General features: G+C 44.5%; 1 protein-coding gene across 1 annotated transcript; it reads right to left on the bottom strand.

The window, feature by feature from the left end:
• Positions 1-6,667: 6,667 nt before the first annotated feature.
• Positions 6,668-11,817, bottom strand: LOC122903996 (60S ribosomal protein L17-like). The gene is made up of 2 exons (XM_044244502.1): positions 11,242-11,817; positions 6,668-6,691 (listed from the first exon to the last, which is right to left on the bottom strand). Exon 1 carries the CDS (start codon positions 11,815-11,817, stop codon positions 11,263-11,265), a length of 555 nt encoding a protein of 184 aa, XP_044100437.1. The 3' UTR covers positions 6,668-6,691; positions 11,242-11,262.
• Positions 11,818-12,504: the final 687 nt, after the last annotated feature.

The raw sequence follows: 12,504 nt of genomic DNA, 5'->3' as shown, positions 1-12,504 counted from the left end.
GATTTTATTTACTTATTTGTTTGAGAGAAAGAGAGAGAGCATGCACGTGCACTTGCCTGAAAGATGGGGAGCAGAGAGAGAGGGAGAGAGAAACTCAAGCAGTCACCCCGCTCAGCATGGAGACTGATGCAGGGTTCGATCTCATGACCCTGAGATTAGGACCTGAGCAAAAATCAGAAGTCAGATGCTTAACTGACTGAGCACTGCCACCACGCCCCCCACCGCCAGTACCCTGGTCTGTATATTTTTGAGTTGAGACTTCTTATGTATTTTGTGCATAAGTCCCTTATCATATAAATCATTTTCAAATGTTTTCTCCCATACTGCTACTCTTTCACACTCTTTTTTTTTTTTTATCAGAGAGAGAGAGGGAAAGCGAGCGAGCACAGGCAGACAGAATGGCAGGCAGAGGCAGAGGGAGAAGCAGGCTCCCTGCCGAGCAAGGAGCCCGATGTGGGACTCCATCCCAGATGCTGGGATCATGACCTGAGCCCAAGGCAGCTGCTTAGCCAACTGAGCCACCCAGGCGTCCCCCACACTCTTAATGGTATATTTTGAAGCACAAAATTTCTTACCTTTGATGAAGTTCGACTGATTTATTTTCTCTTAAGTTGCTTGTGATTTCATGTCATATCTAAGAAGCCATTACTTCATCAAAGGTATATTATGTATTGTAGAGAATTAATCTTTTTTAATCATTTAATAATCATTACACTATGTTTTTTTCCAATGCAATGATTTAATGGGTAGGATCAAGCACAGGAAAATTTGGGAACTAGTGGGGCTTATCCTCAGACTCGAGCCCTCTCACCATGCACTTTACTCTTTGATTAGGACCTCTTAAAAAATAATTCATTATAGCTTAGCCTCTTTGCTCCTTGTCTGGGCTAATCCCATTAGACTATCCATCAGATTTTTTTTTAAGATTTTTATTTATTTATTTGACAGACCACAAGTAGGCAGAGAGGCAGGCAGAGAGAGAGAGGAGGAAGCAGGCTCCCCACTGAGCAGAGAGCCCAATGTGGGGCTCGATCCCAGGACCCTGGGATCATGACCTGAGCCACCCAGGTGCCCCTATCCATCAGATTTTAATCCAAGGGACAGAACCCACAAAGTGGTGTCAGATATTAGGAACCTCAGAGGAAATGCAGGGGACGGGTTCTGATTCCCAGGAATTCTGAAACTATTGTCAGGGGCTGAATGGCTGACGCTACTGACTCCAAACCTAGAATCCTCTGGCAGTAAAGGAACCAGAATAGGACCTGAGAAAGAGGGAAAAGGACCATGCCAGAGTGAGGTATGAACAGGATATGGTAGGTTCTGGGCTGCTCCTGGCTGGGACCTCTGGGAGAGCTTTGCATATTCTGGGTCTCAAAGTCACAAGTCTGTGGGCTAAATCAGCCTCCATTCCCATCCCTGGCTCATTTCTTTGGGTCACCCTCCAACATACCAGAAAATACCCATCTCTTTTTCTTTCTTTAATCATAATTATAATAACTAACTTTGTGTACTTGACAGACAACATGTGTGGGCTAAATCAGTAACCATATTAATAGTTAACATCAAGGACAAATACCAGATGCCAAGTGCTACGTTGAACTCTTAACAACCCTAATCATTTAATGTTTAAAGCAACCCGGAAGATAGGTTCTCTTGTCCCCATTTCAGCAATGGAAAAACTAAGAGGTGGGGAGATTAATTCCATCGCCCAAGATTACACAGAGCAAGGATCTGTGCCCAGACATTACCCGGGACCTTAAGGTCTTGGCCATTAGGCAAACACAATTGCTTTCATCTGTGCCCAGCACCCGTTTCTCCCCTGAACCATTCAACTCAGAGGCAGTTCCGGCACTTAGGACCTGTCAGCAAATGTGTGCCCCATTCACTGCCAAGAGGCGAATGGAGAGAGTGTGTAAGTCTGGCTATCCTGCCACTCCGCCAGGAAGCTTCCATTCCTGCCAGCAGCTGTCACAATTTTTCTCCGGCTGAGCTCACACCCAGAGCGGTTCTTTCCCATCGTGTGCTGAGAAGAGGAAGCATCTCTTCGCCTTTCTGCTGAGATGTTCAGCCTGTGAACTTACGTAACGCGGCACCTACAGCGTCAACCCACACAGGGGTGATGCAACCGGGTTTAGGATTCCTCGCGCTGTTTTCTGGAAATATGAGCCCTTCAGAACTTGCATCCTTGGACTTTTGAGAAAATAGGATTTTCTGACCTGGGCTGTGGTGTGTTCTGCCTTTATAAATGATATGGCCTTTGAGAACTTGCCTGGTTTGGGGCTCAGCTCAAGATTCAGAAGGTATGACTGTGTCTTTCACGCTGCTCAGTTTCATTCAATTCTGGTGTTATTGTGGGATTAGCAGCACCACACATCACCTTTCATACTGCCCTGTGTGCTCAAACTCTGTTCTCTAACACAGTTCAAGAACTGGGGGACGGAGACAGGGACAATCCAACCAATGAGCTATAATGACATTTCCAAGTTTGTGATTTATGGTTTTGACTATTAGTGGCTTTTTGTGCCAACCAAAGGCCCCCTTCCCAAAGTGATAATCTCATCTTTTTTTTGTGAGTGTGTAGGCCATATTTCCCAAGGAGAAGAAAGAGGAAGGAACAGGTTCTGTGTTCTTATATTCCCCAAATTTTAGTATTAAGGAAGGCTCTCGGCTGACACCCATTCTGTGTGTATCTTTGGCATCAGGCCAGTCTGGGCATGCGGGGTGGACAGCAGGGTAATCTGCCAGGGTCCCATGTCAGGAGGAGCTGAGGCGCCTCCCAGAAGGAACTCATTATAAATGGTAGAGGAGTGCCTCAAGGAACCAAGGGTTTTTACATCAGGAGGACTAGGGGCTTTTAGCCTCATGCAGTGTCACTCTTCAGTTTGTGACTGGGTCTCGACCTCCGTGGATTCTTTTGCTTTTGGAAGATCCAAGAGGAAGTGGCCCCTGAGCCGCAGGGCTTTGTGGACAGTGAAGGAAGGAACTGGCATGGGGGGAAACTGATGGGAGATACGGTAGTTAGAATTGAGCGAGGGTAACAGCAGCGACAAGGGACAGAGAGACGCAGGAAGGGCTCGGGGTGCCACTGGGTGGGTGTGTGGGAGTACTCATCTCCCTTGGGAAACTCCCAGAGCTATCAACAGCCTGGAGTTTCTGAAGGGTAAAAGAATAGAGACAGGAACATTCTCATTTGTTCCTGTCTTTGGGCATTATTTATTTTGTTCTTTTCCTGCTTTATTGAGGTAGGATTGACAAACTATATTGTATATTTAAAGTGCACAATATAATGATTCAGTGTATGTTTACGTGGCTAAATGATCCCCACAATAATGTTAATTAACATCTCATGTAGTTAGAATTGTTTTGTTTTGTGTTGAGAACTTTTGCAATCTCCTCTGAGAGCCAGAGCGCAGGCAGGGGAAGGGAGGGGTGGAGGGAGGGAGAGAATCTCAGGCAGACTCCATGCCCAGTGCAGAGCCCGTCGTGAGACCAGACCTTAGGACTCTGAGATTGTGAACTGAGTGCAAATCAAGAGTCAGATGCTCAACCGACTGAGCCCCCCAGGCACTTCCCAGAGATTCTCAAATACAGAGTCCAGTTTTGCTAATTGTAGGCGCCATTGAGGTATGTGACATCGCCAGGACTTAGTCACCTTATAATTGGAATTTTGCACCCTTCGACCACCCTTACCATTTTGCCCTCCATTCCCCACCCCACCCAGCATCTGAGAACCACCAGTGTGTTCTGTATCTATGACTTTGTGGGTTTTTTTCTTTATTTTTTAGGTTCCACATATAAGTGAGAACACACAGCATTCATCTTTGTGGGACTTATTTCACTCAGCATAACATCCTCAAGGTCCACCCATCCTGTCTCACATAGCAGGATTACCTTCCTTTTTATGGCTGAGTAATATTCCACTGCAAACCTCTATTTCTAGGTATATATTGCATTTTCTTTACCCATTAAGCCATTAATTGACCCTTAGGTATTTCCATGCCTTGGCTCTCGTAAATAATGTTGCCATGAACATGGGACAGTTATTTCTCCATGAAGCTAATTTAATTTCCTTTAGATATATGCAGAAGTGGAATTGCTGGAAAATATGGTGGTTCTATTTTTAAGTTTTTGAAGACCCTCCGTACTGTTTTCCAGAGTGGCTGCACCAGTCTGTGTCCCCACCAACAGTGCATGAGGGCTCCTTTTTCTCCACATCCTCGCTTTCACGTGTTATCTCTTATCTTTCTGATACTAGCCATTCTGACAGGTGTGAAGTGGTATCTCATTGTGGTTTTGATTTGTAGTTTCCTGATGATGAGTGATGCTGAGCAACTTTTTTTGTACACGTGGGCTATTTAAATATCGTCTTTGAAAAAAAATGTCTAGTCAAGTTCTTTGTCCGTTTAGAAATTGGGTTATTTGGGTTCCTGTTTGTGTGTGCATTTATTTGCAATTGGGTCATTTGAGTTTCTTGTGTTCTTTGGATATTAACCACTTATCAATCAGATATGTGGTTTGCAAATATCTTCTCCCACTCTGACGGTCCCCTTTTCATTTTGTTGCTTTTTTTTTTTTTCTATTCAGAAGCTTTTTGACTCAATGTCATCCCACTTCATTTATTTCGCTTTGTTGCTGTGGTTTTGGTGTCCTTGTCAAGCCCGATGTCAAGGAGCTTGTCCCTATGTTTTAGTCTAGGAGTTCTATGGTTCAAGTCTCACATTCACGTTTTTAATTCTTTTCAAGTTACTTTTTGTGAATGGTGTAAGCTAGGGATCCAGTTCCATTCTTTTACATGTAAATATCCGGTTTTCCCAGCACCACTTTTTAGAGATCCTGTCTTTTCTCCATCGAGTATTGTTGGCTCCTGTGACAAGTATCAGTTGACTGTACATGCATCGGTTGGTTTCTGAGCTCCTGATTCTGGTCTGTTGATCTACATGTCTGTGATTGTGCCAGTGCCACACTGTTTTGATTGCCATTTGTTTGTGGTATACTTTGAGGTTCAGGAATCACAATATCTGTAGTTTTGTTCTTCTTTCTCAGGCTGACTTTGGCATCTGGGGTCATCTGTGGTTCCACACAAATTTTAGGATTATTTTTTATTTCTGTAAAATTTTAGGATTATTTTTTATTTCTGTAAAAAATGCTTTTGGAATACTGATAGGTATCTGTAGATTACTTTGGGTAGCATAGACATGTTAATGATATTACTTCTTCCAAACCATGCACACAGGATATCTTTCCATTTATTTATGTTTTTTTTTTCAGTTTCTTTCAATATTGCTTTCTTATTGCTTTCAGTGTAGAGTTCTTTCACCTCCTTGCTTAAATTTGTTCCTAAGTATTTTATTTCTTTGATGTTGTTATGTATGGGATTGTCTTGTTTCTCATTCAGATGTTTTGTTTTTCATGTATAGAAACACAACTTATTTTTGTAGGTTAACTTCGTATCCTGCCACTTGATTGAATTTGTTCATTAGTTCTAAATTGAACAGTTTTTTGGTGGAGTTTTTAGAATTTTCTGCATATAACATCATGCCATCTGCAAACAAAGACAATTTTACTTCATCCTTTCCAATTCGGATAGCCTTTCTTTTTTTACTATAATAAAATTAAAAATTTTTATTTTTATATTTAAGCAATCTGTACACCCAACAGGGGGCTCAGACTCACAACCCTGAGATCAAAAGAACCACACTTTACCAAGTGGACCAGCCAGGTGCCACATCTTTTTCTTTCTTTTTTTTTTTCCCCCTCTGTTTTCTTTTTGAGTAATTTCTCTGCCTAGAAATTCCAGTACTATGTTGAAAAGGAGTGGTGAGTGTGAGCACCCTTCTCTTGTTCCTGATCATGGAGGAAATGCTTTCATCTTTCACTCTTGAGGGTGATGCTAGATGTGGGCTTGCCCTACATGACCTTTAGTATGTTGATGTGTGTTTCTTCTAGTCACTCTGTTGAGAATTTTAATTAGGAATGGATGTTGAATTTTGTCAGATGTGTTTTCTGCATCTCTCGAGAGGATCATGTGATTCTTACCCTTCATCCCATCACTGTGAGGTGTCACACTGACTGATTTGCAGATGTTGAACCATCTTTGCGTCCCAGAAGTAAATCTCACCTGATCATGGTCTATGATCCTTTTTGTGGGTTATTGAATTTGCTAGTTTTCAGTTGAGAATTTTTGCAGCTGTATTCATCAGGATGTTGGCCTGCAGTTTTATTCTCCTGCAACATTCTTGCCTGGCTTTGGTATCAAGGAGGTGTTGGCTTCCTAACATGAGTTTGGAAGTATTTGCTCTGCTTTGAAATTCTGGAGAAGTTCGAGAAAAAAAGAAGTTAATTCTTCTTTTAATGTTTGGTAGAATTCACCAGTGAAGCTCTCTGGTCTAGTCTTCTCTTGCTGATGCTATCTCCTTACTCTTATTGGTCTCTTCAGATTTTCTGTTTGTTTATACTCAGTCTTGGGAGGTTGGATGTTTCTAGGAATGGGCCCATTTCTCACAGGTTTTCTGATTTGCTGGTGTGGAGCTGTTCAAGGCAGACTCTTCTCATCCTATGTATTTCTGTGGTGTCAGTTGTAATGTCTCTGCTTTCATTTATAGCTTTATTTATTTGAGTCCTTTCTATTTCTTTTCCTTTTTTCTTTTCTTTTCCTAATTTTTTTTTATTTTTAAAGATTTTATTTATTTATTTGACAGAGATAAATCACAAGTTGGCAGAGAGGCAGGCAGTGAGAGAGAGAGAGAGAGAAGCTGGCTCCCTGCTGAGCAAAGAGCCCAACACAGGGCTCAATCCCAGGACCCTGAGATCATGACCCGAGCTGAAGGCAGCTACTTAACCCACTGAGCCACCCCGTCATTTTTTTTTCTTTTCTTTCTTTTTTTTTTTTTTTGGAGGGGGGTGAGTCGAGCTAAAGTTTTGTCAATTTTATTTTTTTCAAAAGATCAACTCTTGGTTTTATTAAACTTTTCTATTGTTTTTCTTTTACCTTTTTTGTTTACTTCAGCTCTAATCTGTATTATTTCCCTTTCTCTTGCCAATTTTGGGCATAGTTTGCTCTGTTTTTTTTTCTTGTTCCTTGTGGTATAAAGTGTCATTGTTTGTTTGAGGTCTCTCATTTTCCTGATGTGTGCCTTTATCACGATAAACTTCCCCATTGGCACATCTTTTGCCGTAGCCTAGAGCTTTTGGTATATTGTGTTTCCACCGTCATTTTTCTCAAGATCCTTTTTCAATTTTCATTTTTGCTTTAGCCTTTGGTCCATCAGTACTTAAGGAGTGTGTTGTTTAATTTCCATGTATTAGTGAATTTTCTAGCTTTCCTTCTGTTGTAAATTTATACTCCCCTTTCCCTTGAGGTCAGAGAAGATATTTGATATAATTTCTGTCTTCTTGAATTTGCAGAGCCAGTTTGGGGGCCTAACATGTGGTCTGTCTTGGAGAACATTACGTGTGTACTTGAGAAGAATGTGTTTCTCTGCTATTGAAGAGGAGGGTGTGTTCTGCTGTGTGTGCCTGTTATGTCCATTTGGTCTATAGTGTTATTGTTTAAATCTTCTACTTACTGATTCTCTGTGCATTTGAGCTACTCATGCTGATAGTGGGGTTTTAGGGTCCCCAGCTGCATTGTATTGCTGTTTATTTCTATTTATTTATTTATTTATTTGAGAAAGAGAGAGAATGAGAGAGAGAGAGAGAGAGCATGCGAGGGGATAGGTCAGAGGGAGAAGCAGACTCCCTGGGGAGCTGGCAGCCTGATGCTGGACTTGATTCCAGGACTCCAGGATCATGACCTGAGCTGAAGGCAGTTGCTGAACCAACCGAGCCACCCAGGTGCTCTGTTTATTTCTCTTTAGTTCTGTTACTATTTGCTCTAAATGTGCAGGTGCTCTGATGTTGGGTGCTAGTTGAGCATTATTTATTTATTTATTTATTTTTATTTGCATCTGGTTGACACTCAACATCACATGCGTTTCAGGTGTGCGACGGAGGAATTCGCCAGGAGGGTGTGGGGAACTGTGTTCTCCACCAGCTGAGCTAACATCTGTCGCCACCGATCACTGTTTCGGTGTCACTGACTTATTCCTCAAGCTGTGCTTTTTATTCCCGTGGCTTATTCATTCTGTACCTGGGCTCTTGCGTCTTCTACTCCCCTTCACCCATTTACCCATCTCCTCCCCCCGCAATCACGTTTGTTCTCTGAATTTTATAGTTCTGCTTTTTGTTTATTTGTCTTCTTTTTTCTTTTTTTTAAAGCTTGCACATATGAGTGAAATCAGATGGCATTGGTCTTTCTCCGTCTGACTTCTTCCACTTAGCATCATACACTCTAGGTCCATCCGTGTTGTTGTAAATGGCGGGATCATGTCCTTTTCTTCTGGCTGTGTAGTATTTTGTTATATATGTGCATATCTCTCACATATGCCTAGTTGTGTATTATTCTTGTTTTCAGACTATTATAGCCTAGGAAACCCCAGGTATATAACACACATATTCTCCAGGAGTGTTTTCTGAGAATCTGCAGATTCATAATGACAGAGATGTTGGTACAGTCTTCTGGCTTTCTCCAGAATGATATTTCAGAAGGGAGGCCTCTGCCGTCATGCGTGTCTTCATGACAAGGGTTCACTATTTAACTGGAAACTTTTCACACACGAACAACAGAAATGTATGCAACTTTCCTTCCCCCCACCAATCCCCAGCAAGAGCTCCTGCCTATTGCCTGCTGAGTCAGAAAGAACATGGCTGAATTGAGATGCCACTGCCCAGAGGAACGAAGCGATCTCCCTGGTGCATCTCTCTCCTGTGCTCAGCAGAAGAACATCACTTTCCTCCTTGGCAGGGACTCATGCATTTTCTTAAAATGAAAAAGCAGGATGGACTATCAGAGCCTCGAATGTTACAGGCCTGTGGTGTTCCACGTTGCAACCCCCCCCTTTTTCTTTTCTTTCACCAATTGAATGAAAAGCCGAGCAAGGAGAGAGTTCTCAGACACAACAGGTGTCAGCACAGACAACCATGCCAGAAATGTGCAGAATTATCTGCCTTTCACACTCCCAGGTTAAAAATTTTCCCGAGCTAACAGATGTCTCACATGCAGGTCACCTCTGGAATGTCTACGCCCCTGCACATATTACTTTTGTTTTCCCAGCGAGTCATTTGACCATCACATGCCTTCTTGGCAGTGAGTCCGCTCCTTCCTCTTGAGGCTCCTGCTTCTGGTGGTTTATCCATGAATCCCAGAGAGTCGGTGGAGTAAACCGGTCAGATCTCCCTCAGTGGGAACTAGAGTCCATCGATGTCTTAACAGGTTGCTGCCAACTTAAGTGGAAGCTTGCACTTTCTAGTAAGCTTCTAGGCATCCGCTCAGCACTTAACAGACCCCAGGACCCTGGAGGACTGGATGGATTCCTGGACTCTAGAGCAGGAGGGCCCCCTCTCCACCTCGGCTTCAGCCAGAGAACAGTCACATTCATAAGGTCACCCGTCTGGGGCCAAAGGGACCAGCTTGTCCTGTATTTTCACAGCTCATGCACGTGATCCCGGCAAGAATGAGGGGATGTGATTCTGGGTGGCTGGGGGCTTCTACCTGGCCTTGTTGCAGTCACCCCCTCTCTGAAGAGGAGGAGACAGCAAACCCACACGCGGGGCAGGCGGCCCTGACACATGGGGTCACATGCAGGGGCATGACCTATTGCCCTGACGCTAGTCCAAGGTGGATGCTGAACTCAGCCGTTCTCCTCTAGGGAAGGAACAGGCAGAGTGAGGTCCTCTGGGGCTGAAGAGTTGCTGGAAGTGGTGGTGAGACCCCAGAGACTAAAAGGGAGAGGCAGAGGAGTAGGACAGCAGCAGCCTGCTCCTTTAACATCTGTCTCCTGACGGGCATTAGCAGCGACAGGACAGTCCCTGCCTCATGTCCTCCTACTTCCTTCACTTCCACTAGAGGCCGTCCTCAGGCTCCCAGGGCCCAGCAGCTCCCAGGGTCCAGGGAAAATGACAGTTCCAGCCAGGCCTTTGGCTGGAAAGCTGGGTAGAGGGCAAGGATCCAGCTAGAGGTGCTAAAATAGAACGCTTTCCCCTTTTTCCCCCATCCTGTGTCTTTCAACTTGCTGTGATGTTTTTATGCTGTTTATGGTCATCCTAAGTGAAGTAAAAACCCCCAGGGCTAAGCCATCAGCATGAGTATCAGCAGTCCATCGATACCGCGTCCCGTCAGTTTTCAGCGGAAGTGGAACGAGACTCGAGCGAGAGCTCCTCCTGTGACACGCGTGTCTCCCGCGGCTGTGCGCGCAGAGCCGTGGGAACCGCCCCGAGGGACTCGGCTGTTTCCCCAGTTCACTTCTCACGCGCGCACGTCCTGCCCCGACGGGTGAGGAAGGGCTGAACGCGATCGGTGGGCTGTCCCGTCTTTCCCTTTCCTGTGTGATACCGTCTTCGCTGGAAGGGCTTGGTGAGGACGACTTACCTGCAGGTATAAAGCAGCAGATGAGGAAAACTCAGGGCTTCTCCTCCTGGCCGCGGAGTGTGGAGTCTTGCGGCTCGCCCGGTTACCGGCAGGGAATCTGAGTGTGTGTGTATATGTGTGTGCACTTCCGTATACGTGTGTTTACGGCTGTGGGTTTGCATGTGTGTACGGATGTGTGCGTGTGTATAGGCATGTGTATGCTTGTTTCTATATATGTATGTGTGTGCACACGTGTTTGCCTGTGTGTGTGTGTGTCCGTGCCTATGTGTGAGTGTGTGTATTGCACAAAAGTGTATGTAGTTGAGTTGAGAAAAGAGTAAGGGATGGATTTCCCTTTTCTAAAACATAATCTCTCTAGAGAGGTGTTTTTTTTTCTTCTTTAAAAACTTTTATTTATTTATTTGAGAAAGAGAGAGAGAGCACAAGTAGGGGGCACAGTAGGCAGGGGGAGAAGCAGACTCCCCGCTGAACATGAAACCTGATGCGGGGCTTGATCCCAGGACCCCGAGATCATGACCTGAGCCGAAGGCAGATGCTTAACCAGCTGAGCCACCCAGAAGTCCTTTTCTAGAGAAAAGGGAATTCAAGAGAATACAGGCAATGCTCCCCAGGCAATATCTTGAGCTCTAGAACCAGGAGGAGCGGAGGTGCATTTCCCAGGTAGAGAGATGGCCTCTGTGCTCTGGGCTGCAAGGGGCTAGAACAAAGCAAAGTGTCTGTGGGTGCCCTGGCCATAGAGACCATAAGATTTCCCATCTCTCTCTTTTTTTAAAAATTTGCATTTATTCTGTGCAAATTTACTCCTGGGCCATAAGTTTTTGTTTCTTCAGTTTCTTCTGGGATATCTTTTTCTTCTGTGAAGTCTCCTCTTCTGGTTTAGGAACAATCTGCTCTTTTTCAGTAAGGATCATCTCAATGTGGCAGGGAGAGCTCATGTATGGGTTAATGCGACCATGAGCCCTGTAAGTCCTACGCTGCATCTTGGGGGCTTTGCTCACCTGAATGTGCTCAATGACCAGAGAATCGACATCTAAACCCTTAAGTTCAGCATTACTCTCTGCATTTTTAAACATGTGCAGTAAAAATTCAGTACTCTTCTTGGGCCACTGAACTTGTGTCCAGCCCCACTGTTTGGCTTGGGCACACCTACCAACTCCACCACTGTAGCGACGGAATGGCACACACTGCTTCTGCAAAGTGACGTCTTTCAGATACTTGGTGGCTTTTCGGGTATGCATACCCTTGATGGCCTGGGCAGTTTCACGTGTATTCTTAAAGTGAACACGGAGATTTGAACCTTTTGACTTGCATGATTTCGTAGGGTTTTCCGGGTTAAGTGAATAGCGAACCATTTTCAGAGGTCACCCCAGGCCACTGAGACATGCACGGAAAGCTGGCACGCTCAGATGTTTGTTGTCTCAGACAACATGGTTAGGAGTACTGGCATATTCCGCTGTGGTTACTCTGTGTGGAAGAGAGATCACATAAATGGAAAAAGTCTAAACTTTCATGTGATACAAGGTCAATTCCGGACACTTGAGGAGGTGGTCCATGATTGTTTCTCGGTCTGGTGAGTTGCAAGTCTAGAGTAGTCAGCCCCCAATTTTGGACTTCAATCTTTATTCCTTCTTCATTGTTTTGGTTACTTGGCAGCTCTAGCTGATAAGAATAAACAGAGGAGGAGCACCTGGGTGGCTCAGTGGGTTGGGCCTCTGCCTTGAGATTGGGTCGTGATCTCAGGGTCCTGGAATCAAGTCCCACATTGGCTCTCTGCTCAGCAGGGATCCTGCTTCCCCTTCCCCCTCTGCTTGCCTCTCTGCCTACTTGTGATCTCTGTCTGTCAAATAAATAAATAAAATCTTGGGAAAAAAAAAGAAACAGAGGAATGATGTTTTCAGGGCCAAGGAAAACCCCCAGAGGCCGCTGGAACCAACCTCGTTTAGCCTGACAGACGTGTCTAATGCCCAAGAGGAAGTAGGCACAAGACACCTCCCTCTTCCTTCAGTGGGGCCAGAAAATGACCCACAGTTCCATGATGT

This window comes from Neovison vison, chromosome 4 (assembly GCF_020171115.1).
Source record: "Neovison vison isolate M4711 chromosome 4, ASM_NN_V1, whole genome shotgun sequence".
NCBI classification, from domain to species: Eukaryota; Metazoa; Chordata; class Mammalia; order Carnivora; family Mustelidae; genus Neogale; species Neogale vison.
This window is presented reverse-complemented; position numbering and strand designations above follow the sequence as displayed.

Coding starts and splice junctions, on each gene's coding strand:
- LOC122903996 (XM_044244502.1), bottom strand. CDS start 11,817: ATGGTTCGCTATTCACTTAACCCGGAAAACCCTACGAAATCATGCAAG.